General features: G+C 41.3%; 1 protein-coding gene across 5 annotated transcripts in view; it reads right to left on the minus strand.

The window, feature by feature from the left end:
* The window catches only part of LOC311521162 (uncharacterized protein), an 87,475-nt gene extending 74,871 nt beyond the window's left edge, over window positions 1–12,604 (minus strand). For 3 of the 5 annotated variants that reach the window (XM_084629325.1, XM_084629322.1, XM_084629323.1), the window contains exon 1: window positions 12,178–12,604. In XM_084629325.1, coding sequence (XP_084485451.1) covers window positions 12,178–12,242 — 65 coding nt within the window. In that variant the 5' untranslated portion in view covers window positions 12,243–12,604. Of the gene's footprint in view, window positions 1–410; window positions 504–6,057; window positions 6,506–12,177 lie in introns of those variants that run through there. The other 2 variants (XR_014711818.1, XM_084629324.1) reach the window with 2 other exon arrangements.
* Window positions 12,605–18,233: the final 5,629 nt, after the last annotated feature.

The following is an 18,233-nucleotide window of genomic DNA, read 5'->3' on the forward strand; positions in this document are numbered from 1 at the left end:
AGGTGTTTGGCCAGGTGGTGCTCTCCAAGCAGTTTGTGGCTAGAGGAGAGATTTCCCATCACTTGATCCTAGCCACAATTTAGTCCTAGACTTTGTGCTCTGGCCTTTAACACATATGCACACACTATCTTATCTTGTGTCACTCCAGCAAACAGTGACATGAGACTAACAGGTGTCTGGAGTTGCAGCAGGTTGGTGTGGCGATGACCGACAGAATTGTGGCATATCATATTGATGTATCATCATTCTTTCATTTGCTTACTGCTGAACACTCTAATATAATCAGATTTAAAAAAGATATTTCATTCTCCTGATAGGTCCCAGCCTGGTACCCTGATACTGCAGCCATTTGTTGATGTGCAGAATAGGTTCTGAACAGGAAGCAAACACAAAAGTGCAGGTTTCCTCACATGGTTCCAACAGTCTGCATCAGCTCAGGATTGATAGGTACCACCCGAGGACCAAGGTCTCCATTCCCATGTAGTCTTCAGCCACTGTTAAGACTGCAAACAAGAGTGCTAGTTAGGTATCTCTCAGAAATAGCAGTATCCACTGGAAGTTGGTCTGAGAACATGTTCACGTCACATGGCCCAATAAACAGCTGCTTGGTAACAGTATCTGTCAAGGTGGGATTTTAAAATGATGACACAGAGGTGAAAGTCTCCAGCATACCCATTACAAATACCCTGGGCCCTTCAGCACAATTCCTTATTGGATACTATGGGCCTGATTCAGCACCCTTTGAAAATTATCCGGTAACATTCCTGTTAACTTCAATGGGATCAGGAACGGGCTGTACTTTGGAAGTAGTATTTTCTTCTATCAGCATTATACCTCCCCTTCTGCCATGGAGAACAAAGCACTGGAAGATACTTCAAAGATTTTCAAGGGAGGCTGGAATAAACAGGGAACTAACTATTTTGGGTTTTATAAATGTTGTTGGTAAGCATTCACAACCACCCATCCAACCTTAATGCATCTACCTAAAATTTGTGAAAAGATGAAAATAGCAAGTTACTAGGAGATTTTGGGAAACTGATCTCTAGAGTACAAAATGGGATTTTATATTCTCCTTTGGATCGACTGTACATTACAGTCTGCCTTGAGAAGGGACAGTCATAGCTTTTCACCCCCCAGGAACAGACCACAAAAGAGAATTGTGACTCAATCTCACTTCTTCCCCTGGTCCGAGAGAGAGGGCAAGATTACCTTGATGCTTTTTATGGTGTAGCTTATTCTCCCTGTGCAACTAGTAGACACTTTGGCCAGCAAGTTAGGAGGGTTGGGGTAGAGTAGAGCCAAGACTTCTTCCTCTCCCTTCCCCAATCTGTACCCACCCTGCCCACAAGTAGCATACATAGGATGAGCAGTCCCTGCCTGCTCTATCTGAAGAGGTCTTATTCACTTAAGAAGGGGACTAAAGTGGTAAGGGGGAACAGAGTTAGTTTCCCTGTTACTTGCTGAGGCAGGGGAGTAAAGGGGCTAGAGTGTCACATCTAGTAATTGGTTATTTGGAACCTTGTAGATGGTTTGCATGCTTTACCATCCAACATTAAGGGGGAGTGAGCAGTTAAATTGGATGAGGTGAAATGAGAAAAGGAAGAAGTATTGGCCATGAGGAGCAGATTACTGATGATTTCCAGAAACACTAAGTTTGGTTTTTTGAAGGTACAGAAATTGGTCAATAATTGCATTGTTTTGGGGTTTTGGCTGGACTCCACTGAAACACACTTTCCACCATCTATCCATTTTTAAAAGAGGGGTTTGTTTGTAATTTTTTATAGAGGTGTGTATCAGACATTTATCAAACTACTATATAGGTAATTTACAGTGCTTATTACAGCATAGGCTATGTATGCCCCTGTGGAATAGTTTGCTCTTATAATTAAATAAAGAAGATACTTGCCTTATTTTGTTCCCTCTCTGCATTGTGTTTATGTAGCTGAACATCATTATCACATTGTGGCTGCAGTATTTAAAACTGGAGCAGGTGGAGATGAAAGAATAGAGATGAAATCTTCCCTCAAATGTTCAAGCCAAACCCATTAGAAGCATTTCTTTATGACATCACTGGGACGCAGTGGTTATCTGGGAAGAAAGTGTACTTGCCCTGAAGGACTGTCAATATTAAGTTCCAAAAGAAGCTGGAGCTATGAGAGTGTCAGAACAAATGGACACTTGTGCTGGAATTTTTTCTCCCTGCATAAAAGTTAGACTTTATCTAAGTTCACAGACCAAAGAAGGAGAATCAGTCTCTGAGGCAAATATGCTCTACCTTGTACCAGAAGAATCAACATTATGGCAGTGAGGGCTGTGCCTTTGAGGGCTGAGCTTCCCAGACAGACAGTCTGGGTGGAGACCTGTGAAGCTCTTATTGTCATGCACAGTCAGGTGGAATTGGACACAGATCATGACCACCACAAAACAGCACTTGTTTGGAAATTATAAAAGTCAAACAAAAGACCAGAGGGCTGACATTTTTTACTTCATGCTTTTGCAGTTCAGTAATGTTGGGTTAAACACTGTTTTCATCTGCACAAGCATGAATTGAGAGTAACACCTTTGCCTTCACAAGAGTTATTCCTCATTCACAATGGTGTTGCTAAGAGCAGGATAAGTTGGTGGATATTATAATCATTGCTTGACAAGTGTTTTACATAGTACTAATCCAGTCATTGCAACCCAGACCAATCTGGTGTTTGTTGCATTGTCCAATCATGAATATTCAAAGCTTGAATGTTTTGAAAAGTTAAAGTTGCAAATGTGAGGTGGTGGGAAAACCATTCATATTTTGGCTATGTGGAGACAGATATCATGAAGGATTCTAGTTCATTTCTGGTTAGGGGATGGTTTCCCTTAAAGAATCTGACAACTCCAATCAGATGCCGGATGCAAAATACCACCCATCACCCATACAGCTGTTACATCTTCGTAAGAAGCAAGCAGTGTCACTCTGGTCAGTAGCAATGGGAACTAAAAAGCTCTGTCTACCAGCCCAATTCTTGGCATACTTGCAGAACATACTCTAAAAATTAGCCCACTCAATCCCTCTATTTAATCCTCACACAGCTAATGGCAGATAAAGTGGTTCATTTTAGCTCAATTATCCTTAAAAATTTGCTATTTACAGAAAAAGTCCAATTTGAACAATTTTCTTCCTATGATATTTATGAGGTAGGGTGGAAGGATATTAGTTGTGCTTTTAAAAAGGGGACTTGTATTTAAAATTGCCCATATTACAGCAATGTTGAGAGACTGGGGAACGCAATGCTGCTTAGGGCTTGCCAGCACAGCTTGTGTACTGATTTTAATACATTGATTTAGAAATCCAGATAGGTGAACTGGTGCGAGCCCCTGGCATGGATGAAGCTATACTAATACAAGCAGTTTTTAAAACCCAGTAGATCTCATTTCTATGTGTTTACAAGTGATTGATGATTAATTATTAGCAATTAATGGGAATAATGGGTGAGCAGTAAATTAGGTGTAAGTTTCAGGAGACACTGGATTAAGAAGCCCTAAATGTCGTACAGTAACCTCCCAGATATATATCACAGCCAGCTTAAGAAAAAGGTAGAATTTCAGGTCTGAAAGAAGAGAAAGTGCGGTAATCTGACATACACCAATTAATTTACTGATTCAAAAACTCCAGTACTGGATCTTCAGAGATCAAGGAGGAAGGGGAGGGGATATTTAACAATACTGGGGTAAATAATTAAAGGACTCTATAGAAGTTAGAGAGAAAGTCTGTAATAGCAAACAGATTTTACTGTTTTAAACAAGATATTGCACTATCAGAAGCATATTGCTCATCAAGTGGTGCCCACACTCATAAAAGAGAGAGTAGATCTTTTTCAGAATCCTTCTCTCTACGTTCCCCTGAGACATACTAATGTGCAAAGCTCGTCAGGTATTATTGTTGTGAGTCAGTGAAGCAGTCACTGTGTGTCACTCAGAGCACCAGCTGTCGCTGTAGAATAGCATTCATTCCATTGAACAATAAACTGAATCTCCCCCCGCCCCACTAGCTGTAGTCTGCTCTGTGGCTTACTATGATTTAACACATGTTACTCCACACTCTGTCTGCATTTGGAAGCTCAAAGCTGATAATACAAGCACATGGAATCACACTTGATAGTCTTTGTAAACTGTTCACTGTGGGTTCTCTCTTTAATATTAAACTTATAAGCTTCCTTCCTGATGAATGAGATTGCAGGTAGATGAATGAGAAAGGAAAAAAAGACCTAGGAAGGTAATTCTGCTGTCACATTGTTGCTCAGGCCATTATTATTCTCAAGTATTTCTTGATTAGTAGCTCTGCTGTGTCTGCTTTGGTGGTCCGCACTTTACTGGAGCCCTACTGATAAGGTATCCACCATCTTTTTTGGGGGGGGGAGGGGTGAGTTGGGGGATAGGTCAGAGGGAAGAGCTAGAGAAGAAAATAAATGTTTTCATTCAATTAAAGATTAAAAATACATCTTTGCATTAAAGACAGCATGACATTATTCAGTTTAGAAATCAGGCTCCTGAACGCTGGCTGGATTTTAAGGTATCTGAAATGATAAAGCAATATGTTACAGATTAGGGACCTGGATATTCAGCTATCACTAAAGATTTGCTTGACTCCCAAAATTTTGGATGCCTGCCTTCCTCCTCTTGTTGTCCGAGCTGGCCATAATCACAGCTCCCGGGGTATCAACGATCTCGTTGACCTCACAGGATATGTCTACACTACAGTTAAAGACCCGTAGCTACCCCGAACCAGCTGACTGTGGCTCATGGGCTGCATCATAGATATTAGGGCCCTGGGACCCTCCCACCTCACAGGGTTCTAGAGCCCAGGCTCCAGACAGAGCTCAAATGTCTACACTGCAATTAAATTGCCCCTTAGCCTGAGCCCCCCTGAGCCTGGGAATTAGCTGGCATGAGCCAGCTGTGGGTGTCTAATTGCAGTGTAGTCATACCCAACGAGACCACACCTACAGCTCAGCTCCCTCTCCCTGACCAAAATCAGGCTCCCCAATCTCCAACTGACCCTCAACCTCCCAGTCCCTCTCACTGCCTCCCTTTAGAGTCTTCAAACCCAACTGTGTCACATTCTGCTTTGTTCAGTTGTGTGCACTGAAGATTCCCATGGTTAGAAACTTTCCATACCGCCTTTTTAGATCCCCAGCCCGCAATCTGAAGACAGAAGGTAACCAGACAGCAACAAGCAAAAAATGGCTTTCAGCAAAGTTAGGGGGTGGGACGGTATCTACTTGAACTACTTCAAAAAAGGTTAAGGTTAATTTTTGTTCCAAATTTGCAGGAGGTTCAGGTTTGTTCTCCCTCCTCCCCCTTTTTGGAACTCGACTGCCCGTCTCTAAAGAGGGGAAGAAAGCAGCATGGGTTACAAGGTTTAGAGGTAGGGTCCACAAGCCCTCCCAAGCACTCTCCAGACTAACTTTATTCAACATCATTATTAAAAGTTCAAACAAAACATGAGTCCAATCTTTAAGATTCAGGAGCTCAATTAATATTTTGCATCCCCCAGTCGTATATACACTAAGAATGATATTTCTGACCACAGTTTCAACCCAATGAAAACAGTAAAAACCAGCAACCAGCATCATCTACAAATTGAGTGTGAGCCTCTTCCAAAGATTCTATCTCCCTCCCACCCCACACAGGTCAACTTTCTGCAAGTTGCAGCACCAATTTGGAACTATGAGCAACCTTGTAAGTCTCTCATCCATGAATTCAGCTTTTCAAACAGAACAGTCCTCCTTTGTATGGTCCTTAACACAGTTTACTGGCACAGTCCCAAACAAAAACCAGAATGTTGGAATAATTAAGGCTACTGCTAAAAATGTACAAAATTACTGTGACACTGAGTGATCATGCCTAGAGCTGATCGAAAAAATGGATAAAACCTTCTGTTGGAAAAAGCTGTTTCAGCAAAACTGAATTTTTTGGCAGAAATGTATCCATTTCAACAGAAATTTTGCAGAGAGAGAGAGAGAGAAACAGACAGACAGACACAAGAATAGTTAATAGCTTGGTAGTAAGAGAACTCACCTGAGAATGTGGGAGAGCCAAGGTCTCAAATTCCTACTGTTGGCTATTCTAGGGTGAGAGAGTGTCGTGTATTTTCTTGAAAAATTTCAAATGCCTCATTTTTGCCCCAGTAAGGAATGAAAGTTTGAAAACCTCAATTTTTCACAAAACAGAATTCTTGCTTTCTGACCAGCCCTTATCATGACTGACAGCTTAAGTTTCCATGAGTATTTCCATATATGAGCCAGGACAAAAAACTGTCAGTACACATAGACTACATCATGGTCTTGCAAGACTTGAACTTGATTTTGTGAAAACAAAACAGAAAATCCAGGAGTAGTTCAGCTCCAAGTTTCCTTTTATTATCCAAAATGCTAAAGTTCAATTGAAGGTCTGGTTTGGGCCTATTTCTTTTTGTAAAGCATTCTGAAGATGAAGTTCTACATACGAGTAACTATTACTGCTACTAAACAGGTCTGTTATCTAGCTTGTCTGCGGGCATTTCTCTAGCCCCTCTGGTTAATAAATATTTCAACATGAACCTGTCTTTAATGAGAAACAGAGATGTACAAATACACTGGTTGTCATTTCAAGCCACCTAGGAATGTTAGAGGCATAAAGAGATCAATTTTTCAAAGTTCCCATATTTTATGTTTAAGTTAAGTGTCACATGTAGGGACAGATTGATTTTGACTGCTGTAATGGAAAGCTAGCCTCCAGAACAAGGAAGAGAACTGCTTCTGGAGATTGTTGAGTATCTACTGAAACTTTTCGTAATGGTGTTTTGAAAAAAATTATTCCCAATTCCTGTTACATCACGTTACACTAACGCCAAAAAAATAACTCTGTGTATTTTGTATAAAATGAAGGGTCCTAAGCTTTGGGGCCTCTTTTCATGGATGGCAGGTGAAGCTTCCCCAGGGGGAGGCTAGCTCCCTGTCCCACCTCTTCCACCCATGGCCTCTCCCACACTCCATCCCCGCTCAGTCGTAGGCCTGCTCCCCTCCATGACCACCGCTTCCTATGTCCCTCCTGTCCACTCTCCCTCCCCACGAGGCCTCCACCACTCGCAGAGATGCAACAAGCAACCTCATGGCGGGGTGAGGAGAGGAGGGACATGGTGGAGGGGTGTGAAGCGAAGAAGATGAGATGAGACGAGACGAGAGACTCACGCAGCAGCGGGCAGTGTGGGCCTCAAGGAAGGTTCGGAGCAGATATTGGAAAAGGCAGAGCACAGGCTGGACACCTGGGCCGTGGTGGCCCTGGCATTCGGTGGTGACTGCATGAGGGGAGGCTTAGCCTCCCCTAGCCTATTATACCCACTGCCTCTGTCTCTTTTTGAATGTTCTTTCCTAAATCCCAGAAAAGTGTACTGTTGCATGTAAAACTAGAGGTTGGTTTGTCCTTCATGCTTCTCTTCTTTAAGACACCTTAGTTAATGTTTGTAATTATTCTTCACAACATTCAAAAGGTAGTTAAGTTGTTATCCTCCACTATATAGATAGGGCAAGGGTCAGAGAAGGTAAATCAATAGCTAGAGGCAAAGGCACAGCAAAGTCAGAACCAGGGTAAGAATTCCTGGCTCCTGGTATTACATACAAGCCACTAGACCATGCTACATAACTTTATCCTGGATTTCAGTTAATTATTGTACACCAGATCAGTAAGTGCTCAGCATCCCTCTGAATTATGTGTTGCTAAGTTATTTGATCTACACTGTACAGAGCAAGAATCACCTAAGTAATATTGGCCAGAGAACACTGTACCATTAGCAGTGGCTGAAACTTCAACTATGTGGTGTGCACTCCCTTCATTCTACAAACCGGTGGCAGATTAAGGTATAAAATAACTAAGCTACAACTTAGGGCCTCTAAAAAAGAAGCATGACTTCATTTCAAATTTTTATCAAAATCGGTTGATAAAAGAGATATAGGAAAAAGATTATCTCTAAATATAGACATTTGGGTTCAAATATGACAAAAATATACACATCTGGCTACACAAATGCCCTTTCCCTTCACTAATTGTTCATTATTGACAGGCAGGAGGCCAAGGCTGAGAAAACAAAAACGATAATTGCGCTTGTAAAATTAGTATTTCTATGAGTAAGTCTGCTATCATTCTCCTAAGGCAGCGTTTTGTTGGCCAGCTGCTACTGGTAAAATTCTGAACATGCCTTCATAACAAGAATGAAAGGAAGTCTTATTACTGAGAAAAATCGGGGAAAAATATGAGGTCGGAGACAGCAGTGTCATGAAGCAATCCTGCCAAGCTCATACTCGTATCTTAGTGTGTTCTTTCTTCTTTTGATTAGTACATACGTTCAATTGTGTATTTAAGTGCGCACGCCACTTTCTGTTTCATGGGCTATCCATCGCTTCATATGATTGAGTTTGCAGGTGATCGTTTTATGGACTTCAGTCAAGCGGATCTAGAGGAGGATAAATTTTTGTTGGCTTCCCTCTGTCAGTTTTGGGAACCTTCACAGTAAGTATTGAAGAGTGCTGACGAAAGAATAGAGGGTTTTGAGAGAAGTGAAGGAAGAGGTAGATATATATCAAATATTCTGAGTACTTGGTGAGCAAGTTATTTCAAACGATGTGCATATATGATTTATAGGCTATTAAAGCCTTTAATATTCATTATATTTGTTTGAATATAGGCTAGTTTTTCTCACTATCTCAATGCCTGTATAGAGATTAGTAGTCTTTTTTCTGCGCATATAGCTTGTTGTCACTCTGTGTGTGTCCAAGGTGTTTACTTGAGATTAATCAGTGGTTCTGGGGGAGACAGAGGATAGAGAAGCAAATGCAAAGAGATGTCTGCCTAGAAAAAAAGACTGGGATTTTCTGCTCACCGGGTTTGGAGCACGCAAGATAATATTTTATTACAGGTAGTATGCTATGTAAAAATTCCTATATAGATTTATAAATCACATATCATGTGCATAATACATTGTACTTTTATAGTATAGCAAAATAAAAATCCCAACAATTCATTATTTCATAGTGAAAATTAAATCAGAATAAACATTTGTAAATATATTTTATATATAGTCTGGATAAATTTTGTATTTTCCAAACAAAATTTAACTTTTTTTCATTTATTCATATGAAAAGGAGAATTTTCGTTATTCATGGTGTAAAAAAGATTATATAGCCTCTCTTGTTTTCCTGTGAGAACATAGATAAAGTAGCACTAACTTTCACAGAAATATCCTGCTAATATAACAGAGGCTTTCAATATATATATATATATATAAATAAAAATATTTGTTGTTGCATAGATATATACATCTCAATATTTATTATTAAAATTAAATTTTTTAGTTGTTTCAATAAAAAGCTTTCTGCTACTCATTTTAGTACTAATATTAGGTGATTCGGTATAACCTTCTACAAAATAATACAATTTATTGGAAAAATACAACCCGCATACAATTTTTGATGGTTGGCTTATTACCTGAGTAAAAACAACAGGAGTACTTGTGGCACCTTAGAGACTAACAAATGTATTTGAGCATAAGCTTTTGAGAGCTACAGCTCACTTCATCAGATGCATAGAATGGAACATATAGTAAGGAGATATAGATATAGATACAGATAGATACAGATACACACACAATATGAAAAGGTGAAGTAAGAGGCTAATTAATTAAGATGAGCTATTATCAGCAGGAGAAAAAAAAAACTTTTTGACAAGAAGGTGTGAGGATACTTAACATGGGGAAAATAGATTCAATATGTGGAATGACCCAGCCACTCCCAGTCTCTATTCAAACCCAAGTTAATGGTATCTAGTTTGCGTATTAATTCAAGCTCAGCAGTTTCTCGTTGGAGTCTGTTTTTGAAGCTTTTCTGTTGCAAAATTGCCACCTTATAGTCTCTGTATATGTGTGTGTCTCTCTCTCTCCTTACTATATGTTCCATTCTATGCATCCGATGAAGTGGGCTGTAGCCCACGAAAGCTTATGCTCAGATTAAATGTGTTAGTCTCTAAGGTGCCACAAGTACTCCTGTTCTTTTTGCGGACACAGACTAACACAGCTGCTACTCTGAAATCTGTTATTACCTGAGTGTAATTCAGATAAATATAACTAATAGTTGAGCTTGAAGCTTGTGGGTTATCCACATCCTATATCCTCTATTGCCTCTTATATCCTTGATTGCCAAGAGTCTCACTGCATATTCAGAAAAGGAATTCCACAATTTAGATGCCCCAACACAGAAGAAAAATTTCCTGAGAACTCGTCTAGGAAATTGTATTATTTACTGTATTTTTTTATTTTCTATTTTTTTATATTGTTTTGTTTGCTTCTACTTTACATACACAATTAGTTCAAAGAATTGGTCTAAAATTTATTTGTCATGATGTCATTGTTACAACGGGGGCTGCTGAAAATTATTATTCTATTTTTACAACTTCACCATATATATATATATATATACGCAAATATAAAGCTTTCGTGTTTATATATTCAGTGTCCTTTCTGTGAAAATAATAAATTCATTTTTTAATGGTATGGGGCCTCTTACATTTGACATAGTTTAGGGCCTCAGATTGTTATAATCTGGTCCTGCTACAAGCCCTCTTCTGAGATGGCAGTAGGCATTCCATGCCAACACCAACAGACGCTCAGAATCACATTAATGCATACCATGAGAGTTGACAATGAGAAAGCACCTTTCACAATTTGTTAGGCACAAATATAACCCAATAAACTGTGTACAAAATAAGACACGCAGGAGTCAAACTAGAAGCCATCAGAAGGGTGTAAACACTCAGTTTTGGGGGGAGGAGGGAAACGACTGTTTAAATACAAGCGAGTATAAGTAGTGGTAATGGGAGGATATTAAAAGGAAATGTTAAGATGGATGGTTCATCAAAAACTCTCCTGGTCATCTATTTCAGACATTTTATAGGCCTCCTAAAGAGAGTTAGCATAAGCTCCACTGCTTGAGACATTTTAAACTAACACTGTTAAATGTACCATAGGGAACAATCTAGCAGTGTCAGGGCCTAAGTGACCTGACAGAAGGCAGAGGTGAAGAAGATCTGTGATTCTGTGTAAGTAAATACAAGTTACAGTGTTGCTCTATAGAAGTGAGAGGCAGAGAGAAGACGGAAGAGGAACCTTTCTAAGGGCTTGTCCACATGGGTGTTTTCAAACTAGATCTACTTAAGTTAATCCATTTTGAAAATGCTTGTGGACGCACAACGCAACCCATCATTGCGCACCAACTCCATGTTTATCAGGAACTCTGGAGTCCTCTTGTAAAGTGGACTATGTTTGGTCTTTTGTTCATGTACACACAATTGCTGCATACCACTTTGTACATTCTGCCAATGACTATCCCACAAAGCTTTGCAGGCTGATCATTACTGACCTATCCATTTACCTGTGTGCCCTCTCTCTCTGTCCTAGCGTCAAGTGTTCAGGATGATCCTTCTCCCCTTTAAAAGGTGCCTAGAGACAGATATTGCCCATTTGCTCCCAGATCCCAGTGTATCATTAATCTGGCAATACAACTGCAATAGTGCTCCAGAAACCCCACAGCAAAGCTTGTGCAGCTGCATGGAGTCGTGCTGAATCGCATTGCCATCTGGGAAGAAATGTTGATTCAGGAAACTATTATAGCCAGCCACAGAAATAAGGACCTTTTTGTGGACATTGTAAAACAGAGGTCCGCAAGGGGTCATGGCCAGGACACCAACCGGTGCCAGCTAAGGAGCAAGCCACTCAGGAGAAAGTACATTGAAATAAGAGATAAAGAGACAACCTGGTAAGGGCCATGTGATCTGTTCATTTTTTGATGAACTGGACAGGATTCTACGCAATTATAGTATAACCTGTTCCAGGCACTATCGGAGCCTGCTGCCTGCACTCTTCCCCACACCAAGGACAACTGGCTAGACCCATCATAGGATGAGCAGAAAGATGCCAGAGAGGAACTTCCCCCTGAGAGGCAGGATCTTTTTGTGATGCAGGACCCTGATGACAGCCAGCTGGAAAGCCAGCCCCAGTCCTACCCTGCTATAGCAGACTGCAATTTCAACCCTGCATCAGCTGAGCCCCAAGCAGAAACCCAGGCTGGCACGGAAGAGTCAAATCCCCCAGAGAGAACTTGGTCATGTACATACCCATCTTCACAACTTGGTATTATTGGTGGTGGAGGTGGAGCAGGATGTGAGCTAGGAGTTCCCATCCCCTTCTATACTCCATCTTGTGCTGCTTCAAAATGGCATCCCCAGCATGGTACCGTCACATTCTATACTCCGCCTCCTCTCTGTCCTTCTTCCTGTAGCAGATTTGAACTGAAGCATTTTTTGTACAAAATTAAAGAATCCATGGAGACATTGCTTACAGGAAAGGAAGTTTGGTTAGTTTTTGTAGGTTACATGAGGTATGAGTGCACTTTGCACACCCAGTCAAGGCACAAACAATACCTCGCTGAGGTACAAATGCTCTGTAGCATACCTTGTAGGATCCTATCTATTTCTCTCTGCACTTTCTCTATGTCTGCAGTGAAATATAGCAGAACTTAAGACTGAGAAATAGCTCAGTTTTGCATATTTTAGGGAGGAGTCACATGCCCTCTACCCCCAGTATAGCTTGCAAGCCTCTTCACTCCCGCAGTGCTTCTCAGGGGTTGGAGGGGACCATCCTGATGAAATATTTCACAGCATATCTCACAGGTCTGCCCTTTGCCTTTTGGAATAAAGCCATTCTCTGCCTCCTAGCCACCCACCTCAGCATAATGTCACTGAGAGTGAGTGTATCCACTTTAGGCTGTCAAGAAGATCACTATCCAGCTCACCACCCCTCCATGACTCCTCCTTTACACCTCCAACACTATAATAGTGCCTCTAGCACACAAAACAAAACTGCACAAGCCAACCTGGAACCTGGGGTCAGGTGGGGTGGTTGATTGGAGCTAACAGCATGAAAACAGACATAGGTGATTGATATCTAAATGCACCCAGCACCCTCCACGCACACAACCTCTGATCTTTCCTCAAGAATGGGAAGTCTCAAGGAGGAAAGACCGCTAAGGGTGTGTCTTCTACACTGCAATTAAAAACCTGCTACTGACCTGTGCTAGCTGACTTGGGCTAAGGGGTTGTTTAATCACAGTGTGGACTTCTGGACTTGGGCTGCAGCCCTAACTCTGGGACCCTCCCACCTTGCAGGGTCCCAGAGCCTGGGTTCCAGCCCTAACCGAGAAGTCCACTCCAACGTGCAATTAAACAGCCCTACAGCCCAAGCCAGCCACAGGGGTCTAATTGCAGTGTAGACATACCCATGTACACAGTAAAAAAAAAAAAAAAAAAAAAGAAAGAAAAAAAAAAAGAAAAGCTATCATGACTTGCCCATGATATGAATAATAAGCAACTGTTCCCCCCGCACACACACACCCCGTACTCCTACAGCCACAGCACCTACAACAGTCAGACCATCAAGGAAAGGGCCTCTATGTGCTGCTGACAGAATGGCAAACATCTCCTCAGGTTGGCCAAACACATGGCCGAGTCAGAGGATACCCAGGCTGGCTGAAAGGCTGTACATGAGGCCCCAGAGGGAAAAAGAAATGCAGCTCTCTCAGAAGATCATGGCAGTGACCAAGGACAGCATCACAAATGCAAAAGAGATCACAGAAAAAGAGATTCAGAGGCAACTCTTGGGTGCGATCTAGAGCCAAAATGTCACTGAAAATTTTGAGGTGAGGCACTTAACCCAGAACTCATGTGAACAAGAAAAGCCAGAGGTGAGGAATATATTTGCCTTTAACTCCCTTCTCCTGCTCCCCCCACTCCCATTTTGTTGTTCTTAGAATGCTGTTACTGTTGCACTTTGAGTTTTGTTTGCATTCTTGCGGTAATTAAATGTCTATAATTGGTTGCTTAAGAAGTTTGATTCATTACATGTATTTCCAAATACAAAGACATTTTTCCATTGCTTTTAGTGATGCCTTATTTTTTATTGTTGTTTCATAATAAAACTGTTTACAATACTTCCATTATGGGTCTTTGTTGCATTTATTTAAAGGATTCTCTGTGTTAAAACTAAAATAATTCATAGGTTTTGACAAAAGCACATAGGGAACATTACACTTCAACCACCCACACAATGCCCCAGTGCTCTCATTGTCTGGATCCCAACATCCTCCCCACAGGCTAACATGTTCAGGCATTCAACTCAAAATGTGAACAGTAGACATCCCTGACAGCATTCCCCCAGCTGTTTGTTTTCTCTGTGGAAAGAGCTGTTCAAACCCCACAAGCAAGTCTCTGCACCTTGGCCTCGTACTCATTGGCAAGGCTTTCCCCCTTGCTCTCGCAAATGTTGTGCAAGACAACCTGCAGTTAAAATGGTTGGAACATTTTTTTCTGCTGCTTCCAACCTAGTCCCCAAACAGCGCCATGTGGCTTTCAAACAGCTAAATGCACTCAGCTACCATTCTGCAACTGCTGAGGTGATCATTAAAATGCTCTTTCCTTCTGTCCAAGCAGCCTGTGTGTGGCTTCAATAACCAGGGCACTAGCAGATAAGCTGGGTCTCCCAGAATAACTGGACCAACCTCCATACCATTAGTGTCCTCAGTGCCCGTGGAGGCAGTTTTCTCTCCATTCATTTAAATGGCACCAAGTTCCCAAAGATCCTAGCATTGGGGACCCTCCTGCCCCCACCCCTCCACACACTTATTTGTGCCAGGAAACCTGCAATGGTGGGCCACCAATCCTTGGAGCACAATGGAGAAAAACCCTTTTTGTTTATAAATTCTGTGTCCTAGCAGCAGCAGGGAGAGCACAAACAATAAGCAGATGGGTTCCATGAATTGCTCCAATAAATTTTGGGAACCCTATGTATGCAGAGCCGTCAATATTCTGAGCATTACCTCGCTTTGTGACCCAGTTAGATAGCACCGTACCAATGGCCTAGCAGATCTGCTTGGAAATGGCCCCAGTAGCTCTCCTCATGTTGAATTGGTTGACTATAGACCGGTAACATTTGCTCAGTGGTGCGAGGGGCAAAATCCAGTGCCGAATTCATCCAGCTCAGTGCTGTAACACAGTCCAAGCACCCTGTGCATATTTTCACTTGTCACCATAGCAGCACGGAGCACTGTTGGGTCATGCTGGCTGACAGCATTTTGGAAGTGATGTGAGCCAGCCCAGAAAAGCCTGAAGCAGAGACAGCAGAAACATGGGATTCAACAAAAAAAATTCAGAGCCACCTGCCTTCCCCCAATTCACAGCTTAAACATTCCCTGGATACACACTGCTCAGCAGTGCAATGAGAGACAATGGGATACCCCCAGAGAATGTTATGCCCTGAATCTGCAGCGAACTGCTACCACGTGTTCACATGATAGAAAACTGAAAAACAGGTGTTCATGTGCACACAGTTGGTGCAACTAGCATAGTGCAAGTTATCTGAAGTGCATTAAAAAAGTTTGGAATTAATACCTCCCCCACTTGTGTAGACACACCCTAAGTTTTCCAGAGTAGGAACAGGAGAATGGTTCAGACGGATTTTTAAAACCAGACAGACATATTTGTATATGCAGAAATAAATCTGAATATGGGAAGTTTGTTTCAGACGGAGGGTTAGAATTTTGTGCTGTGATGCCTGGAATCTGCAGCTTCATATCATGATCTTGCATCGAATGCAGCCATCATTACATCCTGCTACATTAGATGGAGTGGTCTGGCTGCTTTCATGCAGTGACTCAGAAGAGCCCTGCATTCCAGAAACCAGTCCCTTGAGTCTGGGGAGGATGATGAATAGTGCTCACCACTTCTCCATGCCTGGCTTAGAAAAGTCACGTACTTCAGCATAGCCTGTGGAATTAATTACCAGAAAATATCACTAAAACCAAGAGCTTAGCAAGACTCTAAAAAGATTATATTTGGAAAATCAGATAGAAATTATATAAACCCTCATGCTTCTGGGCATAAACCAACCATTGTTTGAAGGGATTAGGAAGATTCTTCCCCTGTGGGCAGGAATTTTCATAATAGTCCACTATAAGGCTTCTTACACACTTCCTCTTAAATACCTGGCACTGGTCACTGTCATATGCAGGATACTGGACTGGCCAAATTACTGATATGAACCAGGATGACAACTAACATTGAATTTGTCCTTCAAATTCATATGCTTAACTTTAATCAATGGGATTACCCACAGAAGTAAAATTAAGAACATGCCCAAGTGTTCCCAGGACCAGGAACTAGGTTTTCAAAATAACAATTAGTCTTACAGGTATGCTCCATTTTCCAGTGCTGGTCACAGTATTAATGTCAGCCTAGCCTAAACCAAGCCCTGTTGTTGTGCATTTAGTTTTTATAGGCCCAAATAACTGCAACCAAAATCATCTGATTACACCACATTATTAGTTTGAGGCCACTAACAACATTTTGAGAAGTTGAGCCCCTAATCCAAGAAGTATGTGTCAGCTGAGAGTGGAGAAAAGAATATCATCCCTGGGAAGAAAAATGAGTGCCTTTCCAGCTAGGAAAAAGAATAATACATGTAAAGAAATCAAAACTCAGGGCTGGCCTATACTGGGCATTTTTCCTCTTGATGTAGCTATGCCAGTGTAAAACAACATTTGTGTCAGGAAAAATTGCATCAATGCCTCCCCTGCTTTACACCAACACAGCATATCTATACTGTGCAGGGTGGAACCAATGGAAAATCCCACAATATAAGCAAGCCCTAAAATGTAAAGTGTCTTAATGTTTTGTCGACCACAAGAAAGCAAGAGATTATATCTTTAGATTGTAAACTCTATAGGTCCCCAGAATATGTGAAGCTGCTACCAACTTTTCCTCTTCATCTCTAATGCACACCAAAGAGAGCTGCAATCCTAACATGTCTTTATTGAGCAGTGTGGCATCAGAGGTTTGTAATTTGAGCATTCTTCCTGCCTCACAAATTGGAGTTCTATGCTTGTATAAAAATGGTTTGATCCCTTACTGAATTCTCTTTGCCTGCTGCATTCAGGAGACAGCTTGCACTGAATTACAGCAGATACCACATGCAAAGCTACATAATTAATACACTTGAAAATTAACCTAGTGCTCACTGAAGAGATTTCTTCTCGGTAACATGATTCTGAATAATCATTTATCTCTTGCATTCAGTTACCAAGCCGTCTGCAAGCATCAGCAGCTATTGCAGGCACTTACATCACTGATATGTCATTCTTTCATGCCCATACCATATGGGCAATAATAACTTAAGTGGATGCTAGCAGATGTTAAGCACATAGTGCCTGGCTTGGAATGTATGTTTAGGCCTAGACTGTTTGGATTTGAGATGTTTTATGCTAAAACATTCTGTCCCACCATGAAGAGATATAGATGCTGTGTTTAGACACAAAGCAGGGAGAAACAGATGGCACTGCACCACAGTTTCAGGGAGTTGATTGATTTTTCTCAGACTAACAGGACAGCTATTCTAAGGAGGAGGTAGAGAAATGATGGACTCAACTTTTGGCTTTAGTGCTAGTAATGAGAATTATTTTTTTTAACTACACAGAAAATTAAGTCTCTCTCCTTCTTTGCTGCATGTGCTCCATCCTTATTTATTCTGTGTTCAGTGCAATTCTGCTTAATTCTTAGGAAACAGGAGAGCCAATATTCATTCGAAACACTCCATTTTTACAGTGGTGATGCTCAGGATAAATTATCCCAGGATGTTTTTTCAATTATCAATGTGGAGGCTGATTGCTTCCCCTCCCCCCACCCCATCCCCCATTTTGCCAAGGAAGGTCCCCAAAATGAACAACTGGTACAAGAGAACATTTGGCAACTAGTCTTTACCAATTCTCAAACAAAAGAACTACTGTCCCAAAAGACTGATCTGGTAAATGCGTAAGCCCCAGAGAAATGCAAAGATATGTAATCACTATCAGGCTTACCTCCTCAATACTGTAAGCAAAACAGCAGAAGTCATAGATGTATCTGGTGTAAGCTCTCAAAATCTATGTATTTCATACAGTATATACTTGATTATAGGAATAATCTACTGTGATGACTAGGGTGAGAGAGATGTGTTAAGTTAAGATGTGTGATTTAACCTCTCACTTCTCCACTATGTAAAGGTACAGTTGTCCCAAGTAAAGAAGAGTATTTCTCTGGCAAAAGTGGGTATCGGGTGGGTGGGGAACTAACCCTATATTAAAAAC

This window comes from Lepidochelys olivacea (genome assembly GCF_965140295.1).
Source record: "Lepidochelys olivacea isolate rLepOli2 genome assembly, chromosome: 5".
In the NCBI taxonomy this organism is placed as follows: Eukaryota; Metazoa; Chordata; order Testudines; family Cheloniidae; genus Lepidochelys; species Lepidochelys olivacea.